The sequence below is a fragment of the Apium graveolens genome, chromosome 7 (assembly GCF_009905375.1).
Source record: "Apium graveolens cultivar Ventura chromosome 7, ASM990537v1, whole genome shotgun sequence".
NCBI classification, from domain to species: domain Eukaryota; kingdom Viridiplantae; phylum Streptophyta; class Magnoliopsida; order Apiales; family Apiaceae; genus Apium; species Apium graveolens.
The window spans coordinates 33,961,502-33,981,496 of record NC_133653.1 but is presented as its reverse complement, the minus strand read 5'-3'; the positions used below and the strand labels follow the sequence as shown (position 1 = coordinate 33,981,496).

The following is a 19,995-nucleotide window of genomic DNA, read 5'->3' as shown; positions in this document are numbered from 1 at the left end:
TTAATATTAGATATATATGTTATTACGATCGAGTCAACAAGATCTTGATGAATCAAGCGAGAAATTTTTTAAAGAGGTAAATCTGAGCAAACACTTGAGTACGAATATTATTGTAAATTAATTAGGAAATTTTTATAAATAAAGCTACTGTGTAATTTTTATTATAAATTATCGTCTTAGCCTCTTTGTATAATTACATCTCCTACCTCTTATCACACATGGCTCGTATCTTTTCTTTATACGGTTTTCTTTTCCCCTTCTAAACACTAATTTATTATTAATAAAAAACTCAAATTCATCTCGATTCTTGTTATGGATTCTTATTTTTTATATATCATGATGTTTAGATGATGTTCAACTAAGCCCCCTTATAAGGGTCAGATGTAGTTTGCCAAAATACTGGATATCATAATCGATATCATGGTGTATACACTTTAATTGCAACATATTTATTTATTGATTATCTTAAATATCATTTATCTGAATAATTTCATACGTTACACACAAGTAGGATTGCGTATAGTTTAGATCTAAATGATTTTGAGAGTTAATTTAATTAAAATTAAATGCGAAATATTTTTTATGGTTCTGAATTAAACTTGATTTGGAGTTATTAAATGTATTATTTTACATACTTGTAATTTATTTTATTTTAAAAATATATGTCTATGTCATGATGTTCGTGTTTAGCCGATGAATCTGTTCATTAGATCTTTCAAAGTAATATTTTTAAGTGCTAATTAATACATTTGTTAGTTTTTTAAATTGATCATGTACTCTCTTGTTCGACCTGTCACGACAACAAATCTGGCCATTTATTGTAATGAGCCATTCACGATGAAAAAAATCGTCATTTTTGGTCGACTAGTAAGTTCGTTTTTTCGTCACAAGCTAAAATTGCATCGCCAAGTTAGTAAGTAGGACCCACATACCACAATATGACGAACAAAACGTCACGTATGCCCGTGCACTTGCAATTTATTAGTTAACAGATTTTCCCCGACATGATCTAAGCAAACTAACACCGGCATTTATCTCACTTAATTCAAATTTCAATATGATCAACAGATTAGTAATAATTAAATAGTTTTTCAATATTATAATCATAAAAGAAAATCATAAAAGATTTAAGTATAATGTATAATTGTGTATATCTCTGGCTACAAAATATTTATACTAACATATGTAATAATGAAAGGATGAATAAAGTACCACATTAGTAATATACCCATTTTCTTGATGTCGGTGATATTAGTTCAATTGGCTGGTCGTTCATTATCTTACTTATTTATTTGTCCGAACAGGTTAAGCAATTCAGATTTCAGGCAAGAACAACCTGTTCTGGTTAGTAGAGGTCTTTAATCAATTATTAACTCAAGCAAACAGCTGTTCCAGATCAAGTGACAAACCAAAATTCTGTGGTAGCTAGACGCAGCTAAATCTCTTTACTTGCCTGTTAACATGATCTATGATATCTGATGATCAGAGACGGAGCTGTAATAGGACTCCCCGGCCTTAAGCCATGATGATTTAAGAAAAGAATATATGAGGTGGGTTCTATGGAGAACTAACAAGATTGGAGTCCTTGGAGAACAAATGCATAACCGTTGGATCTAGTGTTATATCAATGGCCCAGATTTAAAGAAACCTAATGCAATTTTGTAAAAAAGTTTAATCTTGAGGGCAATGTATTGCATCTATATCTGTTTTGTTTATTGATATAGTCGTGCAAATTCAACTGTTGTTCTCCCGCAGACATCAAAATCGGCAGTTACAAGAGCATGCTTATCACTTGTTCTTTCAGATGAAAGACGGGATAGCAGAAGAAATAATTAGATTCGAGTTTAATTTACTTACTTTGACAGTGAAAGAGCAATTGCAGCACTTTCATTACCATGAGTGAAGGTATGTTTCGTGAACATGCATGAACGATTTCCCTTTTAATGATTGGATGTATTGAATTGATTCTTGTTATTTTTCATATGAAAGAGGATTTAATTTTTAGGAGTTTGTGTCTATTTAGGTTTTGAATAAATTCTTGTGTTTGTACTGCCTCTAGTGTGACTCTAAGATTAAAGTATATCAGTTTGTTAATATTTGATCAGGGTAGTACTAAGATTTATTTTAAAGGTAGGTAATTTGATATAGATAGTAATGCACACTCTATTTAAACATTTTAGCATATATGATTTAAGTTCTGCGAAAAATTGTGTATGATATAATCAAATTTTTTTTTGTAAAAACCTTCATATTTGAAGTATTGACTACCATATTTAGTTTAAAATTGTATGTCTTTCCATTACAGGTCGTCGAAGGAGTGGGAGATTAATTGCAAATCCTGGCTAAACAAATCCCAAAAAAAAAAACGTCAAGTAGGTATGAAAAATAAAGCAACCAAGGATCAGTGGGATAGTAGTTAGTGAGGACATAGAGCAAACATAATTGATACCCCAGACATGAGAAGAGAAATGCAATTCTGGAGGGAAGAACAAAAATAACTGACTCAAGTGATGATGATGATGATTCGTTACGCCGGTGAAGTATTTGGAGTAATAGTAATTCGGGGAAATAAAAATCAAATACGCCTATCTTGAAGATGGTCGTGACTGAATTGGAAAGAGGTGTTTATGAGGTCCCTGAAAATGTAGTCATGATGAATCAAAAATTGATAAAAAGATGATTGTGGACAAGGTAATTATAGGTTTATACTGTTATTATGTTTTTAACATGTAATTTAATGGGGTGTGTTTGCAGGAAGCATGTTAATTTTTTTAATGTCCTGCAGGGTACAGAGACAAGGATTATATATAGGATGGAAGTAAGTGAGGAAATCGGGAGTGGGAAAAAATTGCGCACAGCGACAAAGAAAGTTAGGGTATGTTTTAAATATTTTGTACAATAGAAACTTTTATTATAAAAAAAAAAATACTTATTTTAGTTTTATATGACAAATAATTAGTGTTAGCTACAATTATATTGATATTTATGTTTGGTGGATAAACAGGATAAATCAAGTGCTTGTCGCATTTTAAGAAGATCAAAAGTGGTTGGAATAAGAAGAGTGAAGAACATTACACCCAAAATAAATGAAAAGGGACAAAAAGTGAAGATATATAAACGGTATATCCAAAAGAAGTTTCTCACCGTCGATAATGAAAGATGTTATAGTTAGTTTATCAGATCGCAAATAAAATGGGTAAACTTAACTGGATTGGGTCATTACTGTATTTTCGGATGGAGTGTTTATGCGCACAATATAGGATATAATGTTGTGGAATCTTTCGATGGTGAAACTTGCTCAGTTAAGGTAAAAGCAGGGAATATTGAAATAAATGATGTTACTGTGCATAGTGTTATGGGTTTGCCGATGGGGAATGAAGTGATTGAATTTGATGGAGAAAAACTGTAGCGTATGTTGTTTGGGCTGAACAATTTCCTGGATCTGTAAGCTCCCAAATTACACCTTTAATGGTTAAGGACAAGCTCCTTGCAAATCGCAGAGATGATACAAATTTTAAATGGAATTTATAATGATGGTTTATAACTTCTTTATTGAATCAAATCAAAATCGATATTTGACAAGAGATATACTACGCTTCTCTGGTAATATGGAAAAATGTAGTGACTATAATTGGTGCGAGCTTCTAATTAAGAAATTGAAGAAATACATGCTTATTGGGCTGTTGATACAAAGAGAAATTTTGCAGGACCACTGCCTTTCCTTATTGTAAGTTATAAGTTTCTAAGTCAGTTTTCAGTTTTCATAATACTGGTTATATTGTTGAAATATGATAAAGAAACACATTTTCTTGGTGCAGTACTTGTATGTTTGCAAAGTACAAAATCAAAACACAACAAGTGTGCCTACAGTCTATCCAACCTACCGTGTTTTGGTCAGATATGCTGGTACGAGAGTGACAGAAGTATGATGCAAAGAACGAATGTTTTGGTGTGGGTAAATTAATAGAATTACATGACAGATTGGAGGTAAATAATCGATGCATTTATCATTTTTTTTTAAATTTAGTTAATGTTTTAATTAAATTTTGTTATCTTTTCAATTAATCGTAATTCATGACTATGCAGGACGAAGATGATGTCATCAGCAGAGAACGGGGGGTAAGAAATTGTATAATGTTAGTGTTAGAAAGTACACATAATAATGCACAGACTAGGGTTTGTTGTATACATGGCTATATTTTGAAATTGCTTCAGTGTGGACTTTAGAAAGGCATCAATCTATCTTATTCTCATTATCCTAGTAAGCACTTTGGCAGTTGCCGATGGTATCTGTCAAAGAATTTAGCTAGTGGCCAGACAAGCTTATAAGCTAAAAGCTTAGCATAGTTAACGTCAATGTTGCAAGTCCACTTCCCTGATTCCCTGGTGATCTAAATAACAGCCTTAAGAAATAATGTCAATGTTGCATGCTATATATTTCTGGGCTCAGTTTTTGTAATAAAATATTAGTATTAGTCTTCATAAATATGTACACATGTTACTACTTGAATGAAACTTAAATTGTCTTATATGTGATATACTAGTTGCCATTAAAGTTGTCTCTCCCCTGCATTAAGATGGTTCTAGAGTTTTTGTAAGTTTTCCTGTATCCATAATACAAGAGATATGGAAAATATAGGATGCAGGACCAGAAATCAACTTCAACTATTTCTCTATCTTTAATCTATCTATAGTGTATTTTAAGTCTCATTAGGAGTGACTACACTAAGTAATTTAACTAGTTGAACTGAAAATTGTTCTATCTTTAATTTAATACTCAGCCGGTGTATGCTTTCCAGTGGTACTGTTCACAAAGTAACCTCTTTGAAAATACGCTTTAAGAATGTAGAATTCTATTTGTACAGCTTATTTTTTTTACTGATAAAAAGATGCAGGAACGCGAAGAAAATGTTGAATTGACAATGCAGGACATAGTTGTGAGGGATGAGGTTGAGAACGAGGAAGGGATGAGGGACACAGCTGACAATATAGAACTTAGCATAATGGTTGCTGATGAAAAGATTTGTGTAAGCGATACATTTTTCATTACACAACGCTGCAAGGGAGTATGAACATTGATCAGTAAAAAATAGTTATTTAATAGTAAAGACAAAGTTTTGATGATTTGCAGTAAACTGATGCAGGAACAAACAGTGCAATTTAAATGCGTAAAGACAAATGCGGATAATGAGATTGAGGAACTTTTGAATGATGAATACAGACAGGAACAAATTGTGAACATTGATGCTGGGTTTAAAAAAAATGTAAGAACTAAAATTACACTAGTTTTAATAATTTCTTTTATCATTACTCTTTCTGTAAGATAAATGTATTTCATGTTATTGTACATATTAATTACAATGCAATTTTGTTATTAGTACTCTTTCTCTAAGATAATTTTTTGTATAAATTTAATAATGTTGTTGCTAGTAGTGTAAAACCTGCGACCACTATTGGTAATTAAAATGATGTGGTAAGATTTATTAAGAATATTTGGTAATTTGCAGTCTTGGGAAATTGTACTGCAGGAACAATCAGCACTTTACAAATCTGGGACGCTGGATGCTATAATGGATTGTGAAGCAGTTATTGAGCCAGGGTTGAAGGACACCGATATCACTGTATATTATCTTTCTTTATGTTTTCAAGGACTAATCTGTTAAGCTGTTTTTTTATCTCTCTTTATCACTGTATATTATCTTCTTTATCTCTCTTTTTTTTAAATAAGGTGATAAAGAATTAGTAAAATGCACTACAGTAGAAAATGTTACATGCCAATATTATGTTAATCTATAATTGTAGATATGCGGTGTTGGAGACGAGGTAGTGCAGAACTCTCAATCGCGTGTTGATGAAGAAATTGAAAAGCATTTTGAGGAGGACGTATGTTGACTTATCAAAATAATTTTTTGCATTTTTAGTGTTACATGCTTTTAAAAATTACTAGTGGTGATGTGTGTTTGAATGTGTTTTGACAGACATACATGATATCATTCGAACATAATTTGAAAGAATTTGATGATGTTTATGGAAGGTGCTTGAACAACTTTGAAGTCGTATTAGCACTCTATCCTCAAAATCCACGTCTTGCACAACTAAAAAAGGTTTATAGCCAATATTTTAAAATGTTTGAAGATGCTAGTCCAATTGCAAAGAACTTATTATTTGGTGATGAAGTTGTCAGACCCGGAAAAAAGTTAAAAATAGTGGATGACGCAAATTTCATACCTAATTACTCCTTGGGGTTGTCACAGTTGACACCTAAAAACCTCCACGCAGAGTTAGATGGCAGTTCTAACACGCAAAAGAAAAGGCGTACATCTTTGTTGAGATTAACAGGCAAAAGACAGCTTGTGGTCAACGAGGTTCTTTATAATGAGAAGGATGCGCATCAAAAATTCATAGAAACGGGTAATGTATATGCAGAAATGGCAAAACCTCGCCGAGAACTAAAAGCATCACATCTTTGTAGGTCTCCGTATGTGAGCAGGGTTATTGATGTCAGTAATCATGTTATAACCACTGAGGAGAAGAATGTATGGCAATGGCTTTTCCAGAATAGGAGGAACAGAAAGTATGTGTATTTGATATTTGTGTTGCTTTTGTAATGTTTATGTTTTAGCTCATATATATAGTGGTATTTGTACTATCTTTGTACTAATTATTCATTTTGTCTTTTTCAGGGAAAAACTTGTTTGAGTGGAATGATAGAATGTGTACAAAAGCACACTTTCAGTCACTTCAGGAAAATAAAATGGTTATGTCCACTTTGATTGACACATGGACCTACCTGCTGAATGAGAATGAGATTCTTAAAGCCGATTAATCACCTTTACGTCTTTTCTTGACTACTGAAACAACTGTACAGTTTTAACATCTAAACTATTTTTTATTTGTGCTTTTTAGGAAAAAATATCTTATGTTTCATATGTTTTGATGCAGTACGGATCACTACAAATTGGTGACAAATTAGGTCGGTATGCTGCATTATGTGATAACATGGACTTGGTTATTCAAATGGTTAGTGAGATGCATAACAGAGAATATGAAGTATCGGATTTTGATATGGTAATATGTATAAAAATAAATTTTTTGTGTGCCTTATTTTTTTCTTAAGCCACATAATATATATTTCCCTAATACATTTCATGGTTTTTTCAGTTTGTTTTTCCTATTTCCAATTCGGGGCATTACTATATCATATGCTATAACATCAAGAGAGCAAGTTTAGAGATTATAGATAATAGAGTCCTAAGTGATGGTGTGGAGGAAACTTACGGTGATCTACCAGCACGATTGATATGTCTAATTTGAAGTATTTTTAGCAAATTTAAGATTTCATGAAAAGTAGTGTGCCATACTCTAATTATTGCATTGTATTTTAAAAATAGCATGACTGTTTTTGGCAATGGATTTCAATATATGACGTGCCAAAAGTAAAGGAGATAATTAATTTGAAACCAAGGGTTCATAAGATGGGATGGCAAACAAAAATAAACTCTGTTGATTGCGCAATATTTGTAATGAGACACATGGAGACATATATGGGTATTTTGTGTGGATGGAAGGTTGGGCTGCGTGTAGAAAAGGTACATTTAAATTATTTTTTAGTTCTTGTTAAAAGATAATGTACGTTACTAACTAATTGAGTTAATATTTGTCCTGTTATGTAGGACAACCAAAAAACATTGCTTAACAAGCTGAGGATTATTTATTGTCACTCTATCTTGACATGGAGTGAGAATAGGAATAGGACAGTCATATTGGAAGGTGCTGCAAATTTTGCAAAGGGAAGGAACATGGTTACCTGAACTATTTAGTAGAACTATTTAGTAGAAATAATGTTCTTAGACAATTTCTAATTTGGTGGTTTGTTTTTCTTTTTGCACCACGACTGAGTACTTTTATTTCATATCATTGGATTGTGGAGTATTGTACCATTTTGACTTGATTGTTGAATTATAGAATTGATCAATCTTTAGTCTGAATTTTATTATGATGGATGTTGCATAAAAAGATGTCTTCTAAGTTGTTTTTTAAGTTTTTTTATAAAAGAATTTAATGTATGTTGATTTTGACGTTAAAGCTTGCAGGTGCGGACTTTATAATGTTAATCAGCACAGTATTGGGATAAATCTATAAAAGACCTGCTTTAAAATTCTGTGTTTCTGATAACACTAAATTTTAATTTTGTTTTTTAAATGCTTTTGTAATATTTATGCTTCAGTACACATTTTACAATTCATAACTACTGGTCTTGTATTTTTAATTTTGCAAACTTTCCAATATTCTTGTGTTGTAGTTTTCTCCAAAGTTTTGAGAGGTTTTCTGCAGAATTTTGCAGATTTTATCTAGTAAAAACTGCAACAGTTTTTTGCAGAATTTTGCAGCACTTGGTGTATTTCTGCAGCAGTTTTATGCACTTTGCGGGGAAAAAAACAGCGACTATTGCCTACAGAATTTCACAGCAGATTAAACTTACTGGTGCATCTTTTTCAGCATTTTCGGAACAGCTGTTTTGTAGACTGCTTCTATAAAAAATCTGCAACAGTTTGCTGCAGAATTTCTTGTATTTCTCCAGCAGTTATATGCACTATTCAGAATAAAAAACTGCTCCTATTTTCTGCAGAATTTCACAGTAAATTAAGCTAGTTACTGAACCCTTTTAAGCATTTTTACCGTGTTGTTTTGCAGGTTTTTATCAACTGTTTTTGCAACAGATGTAAGCGGCATTTTTTTAACTTTGGCAACAAAAAATTCTGCACTTTCCACACTAATAGTTTACTTAAAGAATGTAAGCAGTGTCTATCAAAGCATTTCTGAATTAAGCAGTAGTTGATAAATAGAACAGTAAAAAGTGGCATGCAAAGTATGCGATTTAGAAGGAATTTTTGTGATCCTTTTTATTATTTTATAGTAGCGATAAAACTAACAAGAAAGCTAAAGCCGAAGCTAACACTCACAGCAAAGCATTAATTATGTAATTAGAGGGTGTTGCATCCTGATGATTTCGGATTTAAAATTGATAACTTTAAAGTGCAGTACAAATATCATCATACTTCAGTTAAAAAACCAGATTCAAGATAGTCCTATAAAACAGAAAACATTTAATAAGGAGGACAAACTTCCCCTACTATAAGTGCACTCCAGAACACATTTAAGACACATGATCATCATTTAGCGATAGCTCTGCCAATTGATCAGTGGGATTACCAGGTTGTTGCTGTAGAGAAATATCCCTAAGAGCTTCTGGTGATTGTAGCAAGTGCAGTACCTCAGTCTGATCCATTTTCAGAAGCATTTCAGTAAACTTTTCAGAAGATTCAGGTTCTGGCTGTTCAGCCAGTGGGTACAGACTATTTTACTGCAGTAGCTTAGCAAAAAAAGTGCATTAGTATTCTATTATTTTGTCAAAGACCTATAGTTAGGAAGGAGAAGATATAAATAGTGTAACACCTAGCAATATCAATCCCACAGAAAAGAATACATACCTGTGTTTTACAGTAGAATAGGGTTCCATCATCTCTAACTCAGCAACAACACAGGCTACACAGCCATCTCTGATATTGTTACGATATAGCATATCAGTGATGCACAATAGTTTTCTGTTGATACTTGTATTAGTATTTAAGTATCTAAATATGTTCTGTACTGAACAAATTAAACGAACACTTTACACAAGTAACCTTAAATAATTTGAATAAAACAGGGAAATAGTCAACATTGAAAATCATTTAAACTCGATGTGAACATCAATACAAAAATGAATTTTTATCTATTAAATAGATTCTTTGTTTAGTGGACAACTTTGTGCATTGTGGCCTGCTGCTAATTTACAACGACTACACGTCCTTCGCTTCCCTGCTTCACTTGCAATCTCGTGACTGCTCTTAATCCGGCTGCCACATCCCTTATTTCTGCTTACATGTGGATTTTGAACATATAATTCCGTATCTGGAATAGGGCCAATGAACGTATCAACTCTTTGAGCGTTGCCCTGATCCATGTTATTATCACTATCTTTTGTTAGTGAAGAATTAATTGTTTGCAAGCCTGTGATAACCAAATCCAATTTTTCCTCATTTTCTTCAGCATGATTCATACAATTGTGAAATTCAAACCATGCCCTTGTCCTCTTCAACTTTTTTTTGTCCCTCTTTCCGCAAAGAGCATCAACTTGGGATGATCCGAGAAATGAGTGACGCTTCAAAGCATTTTTGTCAAGCGTGACTTTATAAAATCACGAGGTGAAATATATTAATATCAAAAACTCAACATTTTGATATAAGATTAAAGACCTCAGATTTCTCAAACCCACCTAAAAAGCAGTACAACATATACTACATGTCATACACATCAAACTCAAAAGTATGAATTACAAATAATTTTGCAGATTCATATAATAATCCTGCAAAATAATGTAGATCATATATATAGTGTAAAATTTAAGTACATTACAATATTTCCATAGAGAAACGACTATTCATGAATATACCTCAAAAATTCTATCATGTAGAAGATCATCTTTAACTTTGAAATAACGATGTTCATTATCTCTTGTAATATCTGGCATACTAGTATGATAACAAGCTGCTTTGATCTCTTCCCTGACAAGATAGTAAAGTTCAAGTGTATACAACTTAGATGCATCTATTTCAATACCAGATCTCTTGTCATCTTCTGCATTCTTAAGGCGTTGCTTGTCCATAGCACTTTCAAAACTAGAATAGAATTCTACTAATGTGTGACCGCTTTCATGAAAGTGTTGGAAAAAGCTATTAGAACTTTCCGATCTTGAAGTAGTTCTTAATAAACCAGCCATTTCAATGTCTGAAAAATAAGCTGGAATCCATTCATTGCGTATGTTGAACAATTCAGTCAACCAAGGATTAGACTCCAATTTATATTCTACAATTACGGCATTCCAACGTTCCACAAACTCTGTTTGCGTTATGTGATCTGAATAAACCGCAGACTTCAATTTCTCGATAAATTTCTTGTCTGAAGCTAGAGCAGGTCCAACCTTAACCAACAAAATAAAAAAAATAATAAAAAACTTGACATAAAACTTATGTAAGAACATATGATTAAAAAGATTCATACTTATTTTTTTAATTTACCTTTGTCGGCAACTTATTCATGATATGCCACATACAAAGCCGGTGTTTTGTATTAGGCCACCACTTATCTAAAGCCTTTTTAATGGCAGGACATTGATCTGTAATTACACAACGGGGAGCACGACCCATTGCTTTCTTGAAAGTATTAATGAGCCAATTGAAATTTTTATAATTCTCCTTCGCCAATAAACCAGCAGCAAACGTTACATTCTTCCAATGATTGTTAACACCGGTAAAAGGTACAAATACCATATTATATCTGACATACGAGCAGGACATTGAACAAATTAGACATAAAATTAATGTTCAACTCATAATTATACGTAGTATAATCTGTAATTACATGTACTTACACATGTAAAAAGTGTAAAATGTAGATGTATGCTAGATTATATAAATCCCTAAAAAATAACTAGCATCATACATTCCACTAACATATTTACCTTCAAACACTTTTACCATTGATGTCCCTAGTAAGAAGTATAGAATTGATGACAATTTAAAGAAGTACATAAATTAAAGTAAAGATTTAGAGTTCAATCTTGTCATATTCTAAATTATAATCAAGAAGCATAAGAACTGATGACAATTTAAAAAAGGATATATAAATTAAGGAAAGATATATGTAAAGTATTGCACTGACTCTCTTATAACAAATTTGTACATTAGCATGTAAATAAAAATTAAAAAAAAATGTACATACCTATTAGTCCTAAAAGTAGGGTCAAATGAAATTATATCGCCAAACACATCAAAATTTGCTTGCCCGATTGCGTCTGTCCAAAAAAGACCGGTCAAGTGACCCTGCCTATCAACCTTATAGTCATAGTAAAAGGTATTCTGAGATGCCTCTTTCTTTAATTTAAACTTGGCCAAAATCATATCAGAATCACGTTTTCCAATCCGAGCTTTTACGTCTCTAGCAAAATTCTTAAAATCAATTAACATAGCACCCACAGCTTCGTACGACCCGGCCCATTCTTTTGCTAAAGAGAATGCTTTTGTTGCACCGATGTTAACTCTTGCACAGTCCATTATAAGATTCTGGTGAGGAACAAACAAATTCCTGTTGCACTTTAAAAACATTTTCTCAGCTCCAGATGATAGAGGATGATTGTGTTCTTCGTTAAAACCCATTACAACCAGACCTCCTGTTCCTGCAGGTTTCAAAATTATCCGAGCTTTGCAATTGCATCTACGAGATGTTGTTCTTCTTGTTTTCTTCGGCCCTTTACCAGCACTTTCATTTGAGACTTTAGAATTGCTTCTATTTGGCTTGCCACCACGGTTACAAATAACATATCTGGACAATAAAGTTCCACGACCACTAGTTCTCTTAATGGACTTTCGAACACAAAATCCACAAACTCGACCGTATTCCTTGTAAAATTTAAAAGCATCTTCCAAAGTTGGAAAATACTGATTGGTTTGTGGTTTGTGCCTATTGTCGCATTTTGGTGTCCAAAATTCGCTACCATCCGCAGCAACAAAATATGTAGACTCACACTCATTATCATTATGTGATTCTTCCAAATCTTCATCTGAGCTTTCACTACCGGTCTCTCCTCCTGAATCTTGTTCACATTGTGATTTATCAGAATCCTGTTCACATCCTGACTGTTCAGAATCAGAGCTCTCAATATGAGGATAACATTCAGAACCTGATATAAATCATAAAATGAATTAATACAGGTTCTTCAATCAGAACACATTAACTTACTGCAATTTTATTAATAAATATGTGTATTGCATCATTTGAATTTAGAACATAACATAAAAACAAGATACAACATAAAAAATCTACACGCACAAAAAACCCAGTTAAAATTACCTGCAGATTCTTCAACATTAGTCATATTTGATCTTTATGGCCAAAAAAGCGACTGTTTACTGAAGAAGTGAAGGAGGAAAGTATGTGAAATCAGTTGGGTGATAAATGTTGAATAAGAACAGGCCGGTACTGAAATTGGATTGATAAGTCTTTTCAAAATTTTGATAGAGACTCCTGTAATCTTGTTGGGGTAACCGTCAGGTATTCTATTTTTACGCACGATGGGGTGTACGTGCATAGTGGACTTGTATAACCCTATAATTATTATTTAAGAATTAAAAAGAAAAAAAATTTGACTGTTGGATTAAACAAAAATGAATGGTTAGAATTTAAGACTCCAAGTCTCCAATTAAACTAGGGACTCCATTGAACTTTTACCCTAATTATCAAGCCCAATTTTTATTTGATATATGTAATTAATGATCGTATAGACACACGATCAAAAGGCTAAATATCTTAATACCACTTCTGTTGTTGATATTTTAGTGACTTGTCACTTTTGTCTGGTTTCGTGGGATTATAGTTTTTGTGATAATATTTTAGAGATAATTAATTTTATCAAAATTAGTCCTATAAATTAAATATAAGATTAAACTATTATCCTTTAATTTTTTTATTTTAGAAATAGTTTTTGGAATAAAATATAGGAGATTATAATCATTTAAAAAGTGATTTTTAAGAAAGAATAAAACAATACATACTCCCGCCAAGTTAGGGGTGAGCAGAAAACCGCAAAAACCGCCCGCATCGCACCAAACCACACCGCAAAACGCGGTTTTTAATTTTCGTGGTGCGGTTGCGGTTTGAATTTTTAATAAACCGCGCGGTGCGGTGCAGGTTGTGATTTTAAATTTATGAAATGCGGTTCAAACCGCACCGCACCGCAATATTTAATATATTATATATATATATATACACACATTTATATTCATATCGGGTAACATAAAGAACCATTTTATGTTATTAGTTAAACTGAATTTCACCAGATGGTCATAGCATCCTTATTGAGTTAGAATTATATGTTAAATTCATTAAGGAATTCAAATGGACCACATGAACTTCTGACAAATAAAAAAAAAACTACACAATCTCTTGTTTGTATTTCTTCACTAGGAAAACCAAAATCCAAGTATTTATACAAGTGAACTAAGATGTTGCATTCTGATTAACTAAAACTATTTTCGGAAATTTGATTAAATTTAAGTTTTGTATTTTTTAAATTTTTTTGAACTTGTAAAGTATAAACCGCAGTGAACCGCACCACACCGCACCGCATTTTCGTGGTGCGGTTTATGCGGTTTTCGAGGGCACGCGATGCGGTTGTGGTTTGGAAATTTGAGCAAACCGCATGTGCTGTTTGATTTGCGGTTTGAGAAAAAAACCGCACCGCCCGTACCGCGCTCACCCCTAGGCCAAGTATTAGAAGACATTATACTAATATCCTCTATTTCAACAAAATAAACATGTGATAGGATATTTTTAAAGAATTATATTCATTGAATAAACCTTCATTAAGTTTTGTAAAATAAATATGAAATAGAAAATTTTAAAGAATTACAATATTATCTGCTACTTAATACTATGAAACAAAACATGTATTTTGAGTTTTCGGTTCCATCCCTTGAACATGACATACCAAGTGAGAAAATTAATCTACGTCCTGAATTTTCAATCACGGATTTAATTTCTTTTTATTTCTTCAAAAACTCTACGTCGTGAATTTTCAAGAAATCTGCAAACATTTGACGCCTAACGAGAATTTTTATTTGAATTTTAGTCGTCATTCGAAAGTATTGACAATTTCGAATTTGGGCTAAATAAGTTTTCGGTCTATGAAAATCTTCAAATGGACTCGTAAAAGCCCATTTCACGATTCCATGTTTTAACCATAATACTCATTCCTTGCAAAATATGGACTCGCACAAGCCCGTTCGTATTTCGGCAAAATAAGATATCTAAACTATTCTGAGTTTTCGAAAATACTAATTTAATGTCAATCCATTTTTGTTTTCATAGTACTGATCAGGGTTCCCTAAACTGGGCCGATCATATTGTTTTATCTCATCTAAAAAGACCATAATCCAATTTCTATTTTTAAAAACCAAGACTACAAATATTTTATTTCCTAGAAAGAGTTCTTTTCTCTTGTAGTCGTTTGTTGTTCAGTTTCAAGATTTATTAGGAATATATGCTCATTTTTAAGCTATATCAGTCTAATTATTCAATCTTTTAATTTGGGTTTTACCATACTCATGGATAATAAATTGATCATATTGTTTAAAAAAGTTAAACTATAATCAGAGTCATTTAAAAATTAGCGTGAACATGAATAATTACCTCCGGTGTCCACCAAAAAATTCTAATTTTTAATCTATATGCATAACAACATTTGGAGAAATCCAAGAGATTGAGTAAAATGACTAAAGTATGATAGTGTACTCTTTAGATTGATTAACAACATTTTGCTAATCGGAGAAAAAAGATTTCACACTCATTCTGTAAAACAAACTGAGTTGTTTTCAAGGCGTACATATAATTAATTTTGAAAATAAGTTTTGGTTATTTTATTATACACATTCGGTTAATAGTGCTAGACTAATAATATACATTTAATTTTAAAATTTTGAAAACTGCTGAAAATTATATATTTTCTAAATTTTGAAGAGTCAAAGATTGCATGTATCTAACCAAGGATCCTCCTTTAATTAGACTTTACATAATGTTAAAATTACTTTTTTTCATGGTTGTAAAAATCGGTAATCGGCACTAATCGGTTTGGGTACCGATTAGGGATTAATCGGTAAATCGGAGGGATTAATCGGAACAAAAATCGGATATATTTAAATATTTTAATAATATTTAATATATTTACCTTATTTATTATGAAATATATAATTTAAAAATAATTTATAAATATTAATCGGATTTCGAATAATAGATCGGTCAAATATTTTTTTAAGATTAATCGGGAATTTTTTAAAATCGGGAATTTTTAGAACATTGCTTTTTGTAATAAAATGAGATTACTAAGTAAATAGGCGACTGAATTTTACTATTTTTACTCAGTGCGGGTTTTAACAAGAAGGTAAATGGAGTAACTTTGAAATTCAAAATTTTTGGATCAATTAATTACGCAGCTCGATCATCCACCCATCATGCTTTACTTTATTTTTTCAATGTTATCTTTTCAGACCTTAACACGTTATTTCTAAACTTTTGGGGCATAACTTCACTTAGATGATAAATTTTATTTAATAAAAAAAGCAATCATGCTTTACTTTATTTTTTGAATGTTATCTTTTCAAATCTTAACACGTTATTTCTAAACTTATGGGGCATAGCTTCATTTAGATGATAAATTTTATGTGATGAAAAAACTCATGTTTACTTAATATTGTATTTTAGTATACAATTTATGTTCAAGATTTTATATCTCTCCGACAAAAAAAAAATCTAATTATTCAAAAAAAACTACATATAAAATTTTATTTCTCATATGTTCATTTCCTTAAATAAAATACAATCGATCGCTATTAGGATTGAAGTTATCACAAAGTACTTCTGAAATTTGGCAAAGTTGTTAGAAATATGATGAAAGCCAAACGCGTGTATGATATACGCCGAAATTATCTTTATCTCGTTTATATAATAGCTTCAAACAACATAGATATATTTACATAAAAATTCATGTATAATTATTATTGTCATTCATGCATGTACTTGACTACTTCTAAGACCAGTCGAAATAAATGTATGTGGAAAGGACCCTGTCAAGAAGCTTGAAATATGGTCCTGCACATTCCTGGATCCTGGAAAGCCCACTCAGTTTGAATGTCTATCCCCTTTTTTTGTAGTTTGTGTTACTTCATAGTTGTGTGTTTTTGTTAGGCATCATAAATATGCCAATGTCACCTTGAAGAAAATGTAATGGAAACTTGTGGCATCATCTTCTTATCTTGCACTGAAGATGACCTTTTATTCGGCAACTACAACAGATTGATTTGTCTGTTTCGGGGGTTTCTCATTCCACCGTACTTCCTCGCATTATATAGACAAACTGATGATTCTATCTTTACCTTCTCTTCGCGGAAAAGTATGTGCAGGTTATAAATAGGGATGACTCTTTCTTTTAGAAGTAAAACAAACAATTTTATATTCATAAATTGCGATTTAGTTATTTTAGATTGGTTGCAGTACTAGGGGAATGGTTGTAAATCGTGAATACGTATAATCACTTGGTTAATCGGTTATTAGAGATTAATAATTGAATGATGTTGAATTGATCGGAATAGTAATTTGTTGGGTATAATTTACACACGCAACAGCCAGATAGTTATATATATTACAAATTAACAAGAATAGGTAAAATCAAATAATAAAACAAAACACGAAAACAAATAACAAGATTAATTAGTAACTGGATTGACAAAGATAGATAAGAACATTTATGTTTAACAGAAGCTTTACTAAATCTGAAAGAGCCAATAACAGCTGAGACGACTATCCTTCGAGAAGTCTAGACTATTTTGGGAGATTATTGCCCCACTTACGTTGTGTTGGTTTGCAGCAATATCACTTACATGATACAACAACACATACGTAGCACTCAACAGCGACTCGTACCTCAGTTCGCCCAGAAAACATATGCTATGATCTGTATATTATGGAGGAGAGAAATAGAGAGATATAGCCGTTAGGGTTTCATACTTATGTAATTGACGTATATCTATTCCAAACATTTTGTTCAGTATATAATACAACACAAAACGTAACTGAATATATTACATTAATTAAAATAAATATCCTCACTTAAATTGTATTTAATGAAATACTTCCAGAATCAGAAACGTAACAGTCAGTATTAGGATTTGTCAAATCCTGATACAGTCAGCCCATCAGTATTTACCAACCAAAGCAAATCCTGACCAGCGTCAGGATTTATCAGCCATAGCAAATCCTGATCCAGGGGCATCAGAATCAGTCTCAACAAATCCATCAACGAATAATGCACATTTTACTTTAACGGATAAATCCATCAATGGATACTGAGTTATGTGCATCAACAGATATAGGTCACCTCGCGTACGCGAGACGCCGAGACATTCTCTCAAATCGCCCTTCGATCCGACCCGAGTCGTGACGAGGCGTGGCGAGCCGTGGCGAGGCACACAATAACACCATACACACCAACATACCTTAGTAGTTGGTATACTACTCTTGCACATGGTACTATATAAAGCACTACACCCCTCTTTACTTAATCAATGTTAGACAAAACCCACAAACCCATTTCAAGCTACTAACTTCACCACAATTTCTATATGGATTACACTAAGAAAATGACTTAGATCCAAACATGAAAGTTTAAGTCCTCAATCCAAGAAACAACCTCCAAAAATTAATTTTAAGAAATTACATCAAGAACATGTTTAAAACATGCCTCAAACTTTCCATTTTCTAACAATCCCCCACAAGTCCATACAAAAATGCATATCAGATTTTATCATGACTTGCTTTTCAGAGTCGGTACCCTACTGGGTTTGAACCCTCCTAAGTCCCCTACTTTGATGGCTACCGGATGTAGATGGAATGTTTTACCTTGAATTTCTATCTGTTTGGTGTAACCACACTCCATTGACGATAAAAAGTCAAAAGGCTATGGTTCAGATCTATGACTTTGAGACGTTATGGTCGTGTCTCAAACCTATTCGTCGAATGCTTCAGGGAATAACCCTTTCCTCTAATTACGACCTCACAATTGCATTCGCTTAGCTGGGAATCTCCAAAGATGTACTGCCAACATCTCGTCTTACGACTTGACCCCATTCAGAGTTTATAAATCCTTGACACAGTATTTGGTGCATCAGTATTTATCAAGTCCTGATCCAAAACTGTTTCCATCAGAGTTTATTAAAACTCTTGTTAACTAGCAGTTCAAGTACCTCTTTAGGTTTACAAGGGATAGACTCAGATACATAAGTGTCTAAATGTATATGGTAGAGTTACTACCAATTCAACCTTAAAACTTGTTATTACCACATTAAATACACTTTGAGGGATCTCCTCTCAGTTGTATTGGGTTCTCGCTGTTGATGAATTATGATGGGTTACCAGTCCCATCCCCAACCTCGACTTAAGGACTACAACATTCTCAAGCCCCTTATCAGCGAATCATCTATATTATCTTGAGTTCCTGTGAACTCTATAGCAATAATCCTATCAGACACAAGGCCCCTTATAGACTTCAGCCTAACTTGGATGAGTCTCTTTGTCTTAGCATTATACTTCACAATTCTCATCTTGTCGATAGTTGTACGACTATCACAATGAACGGAAATGTCAGGAAGCGGCTTGTTTACTACATGTAACATTGACATGAGTCTGTGTAACCATTCAGCCTCCATTCCCGTGGCATCAAGTGCACACAACTCAGTCTCAAAACTAGACCGAGTAATCAAAGTATGTCTAGAATACTTCCAGGACACTGTTCCACCCGCAAGGGTAAACACATATCCATTCACTTTATTGAAATCAGATTTCTTAGCTATCCAACTTGCATCACTGTACCCCTCGAGTACCCCCGAAAATCTCCGGTAATGCAAGTCATGGGAAATAGTTTCCTTGAGATATCTAAGAACTCTATCCGATGCCTCCCAATGAGTCTTTTTTGGACAACTTGTATATCTAGCTAACTTAAACACAGAATATGAAATATCCGGTCTAGTCACATTTGCAAGATATTACAAACTCTCATTAATCTGAGAATTCCTTAACTAAGACACAGGAACTCCTGAGCTATTCTTGACTATGGCAACTTTTGAATCATATGGTGTAATAGCGATTCTATAATTTGAATAAATGTACTTCTCAAGTATAGATTTCTCTATATAATGAGACTGTGACAATGTTATTCCATCAGTTGACTTAGTCAACTTGATTCCAAAAATCATACTAGCATCACCCATATCCTTTATTTCAAAGTGCCTCTTCAAGAAACTCTTTGTCTCGTTAATAATCTCAATATTGGTTCCAAACAACAAAATA

General features: G+C 32.7%; 2 protein-coding genes and 1 long non-coding RNA gene across 11 annotated transcripts; 2 read left to right on the top strand and 1 right to left on the bottom strand.

Annotated features, from left to right (window-relative positions):
* The first annotated feature begins 2,625 nt into the window (after positions 1-2,625).
* On the top strand, positions 2,626-3,110 carry LOC141671212 (uncharacterized). Its single transcript, XR_012555008.1, has 3 exons — positions 2,626-2,691; positions 2,786-2,875; positions 3,005-3,110. It is a non-coding gene; the product is annotated as an uncharacterized LOC141671212 (long non-coding RNA).
* Positions 3,111-3,889: 779 nt separating this feature from the next.
* LOC141670710 (uncharacterized) lies at positions 3,890-7,981 on the top strand. Of its 9 annotated transcripts, none has more exons than XM_074476687.1 (11): positions 3,890-3,987; positions 4,087-4,119; positions 4,890-5,027; positions 5,145-5,264; positions 5,508-5,621; positions 5,803-5,883; positions 5,979-6,574; positions 6,712-6,862; positions 6,943-7,020; positions 7,392-7,589; positions 7,674-7,981. In XM_074476687.1, exons 3-8 carry the CDS (start codon positions 4,890-4,892, stop codon positions 6,824-6,826), a joined length of 1,164 nt encoding a protein of 387 aa, XP_074332788.1. In that variant the 5' UTR covers positions 3,890-3,987; positions 4,087-4,119; the 3' UTR covers positions 6,827-6,862; positions 6,943-7,020; positions 7,392-7,589; positions 7,674-7,981. The 9 variants fall into 9 exon arrangements, with proteins under 9 accessions (XP_074332788.1, XP_074332785.1, XP_074332786.1 ...); XM_074476684.1 differs by having other exon boundaries at positions 6,943-7,068; positions 7,162-7,589; XM_074476685.1 differs by having other exon boundaries at positions 6,943-7,279.
* A 2,433-nt stretch (positions 7,982-10,414) lies between these two features.
* Positions 10,415-13,116, bottom strand: LOC141672773 (protein FAR1-RELATED SEQUENCE 5-like). The gene is made up of 4 exons (XM_074479435.1): positions 12,952-13,116; positions 11,824-12,781; positions 11,121-11,379; positions 10,415-11,023 (listed from the first exon to the last, which is right to left on the bottom strand). Exons 1-4 carry the CDS (start codon positions 12,974-12,976, stop codon positions 10,484-10,486), a joined length of 1,782 nt encoding a protein of 593 aa, XP_074335536.1. The 5' UTR covers positions 12,977-13,116; the 3' UTR covers positions 10,415-10,483.
* Positions 13,117-19,995: the final 6,879 nt, after the last annotated feature.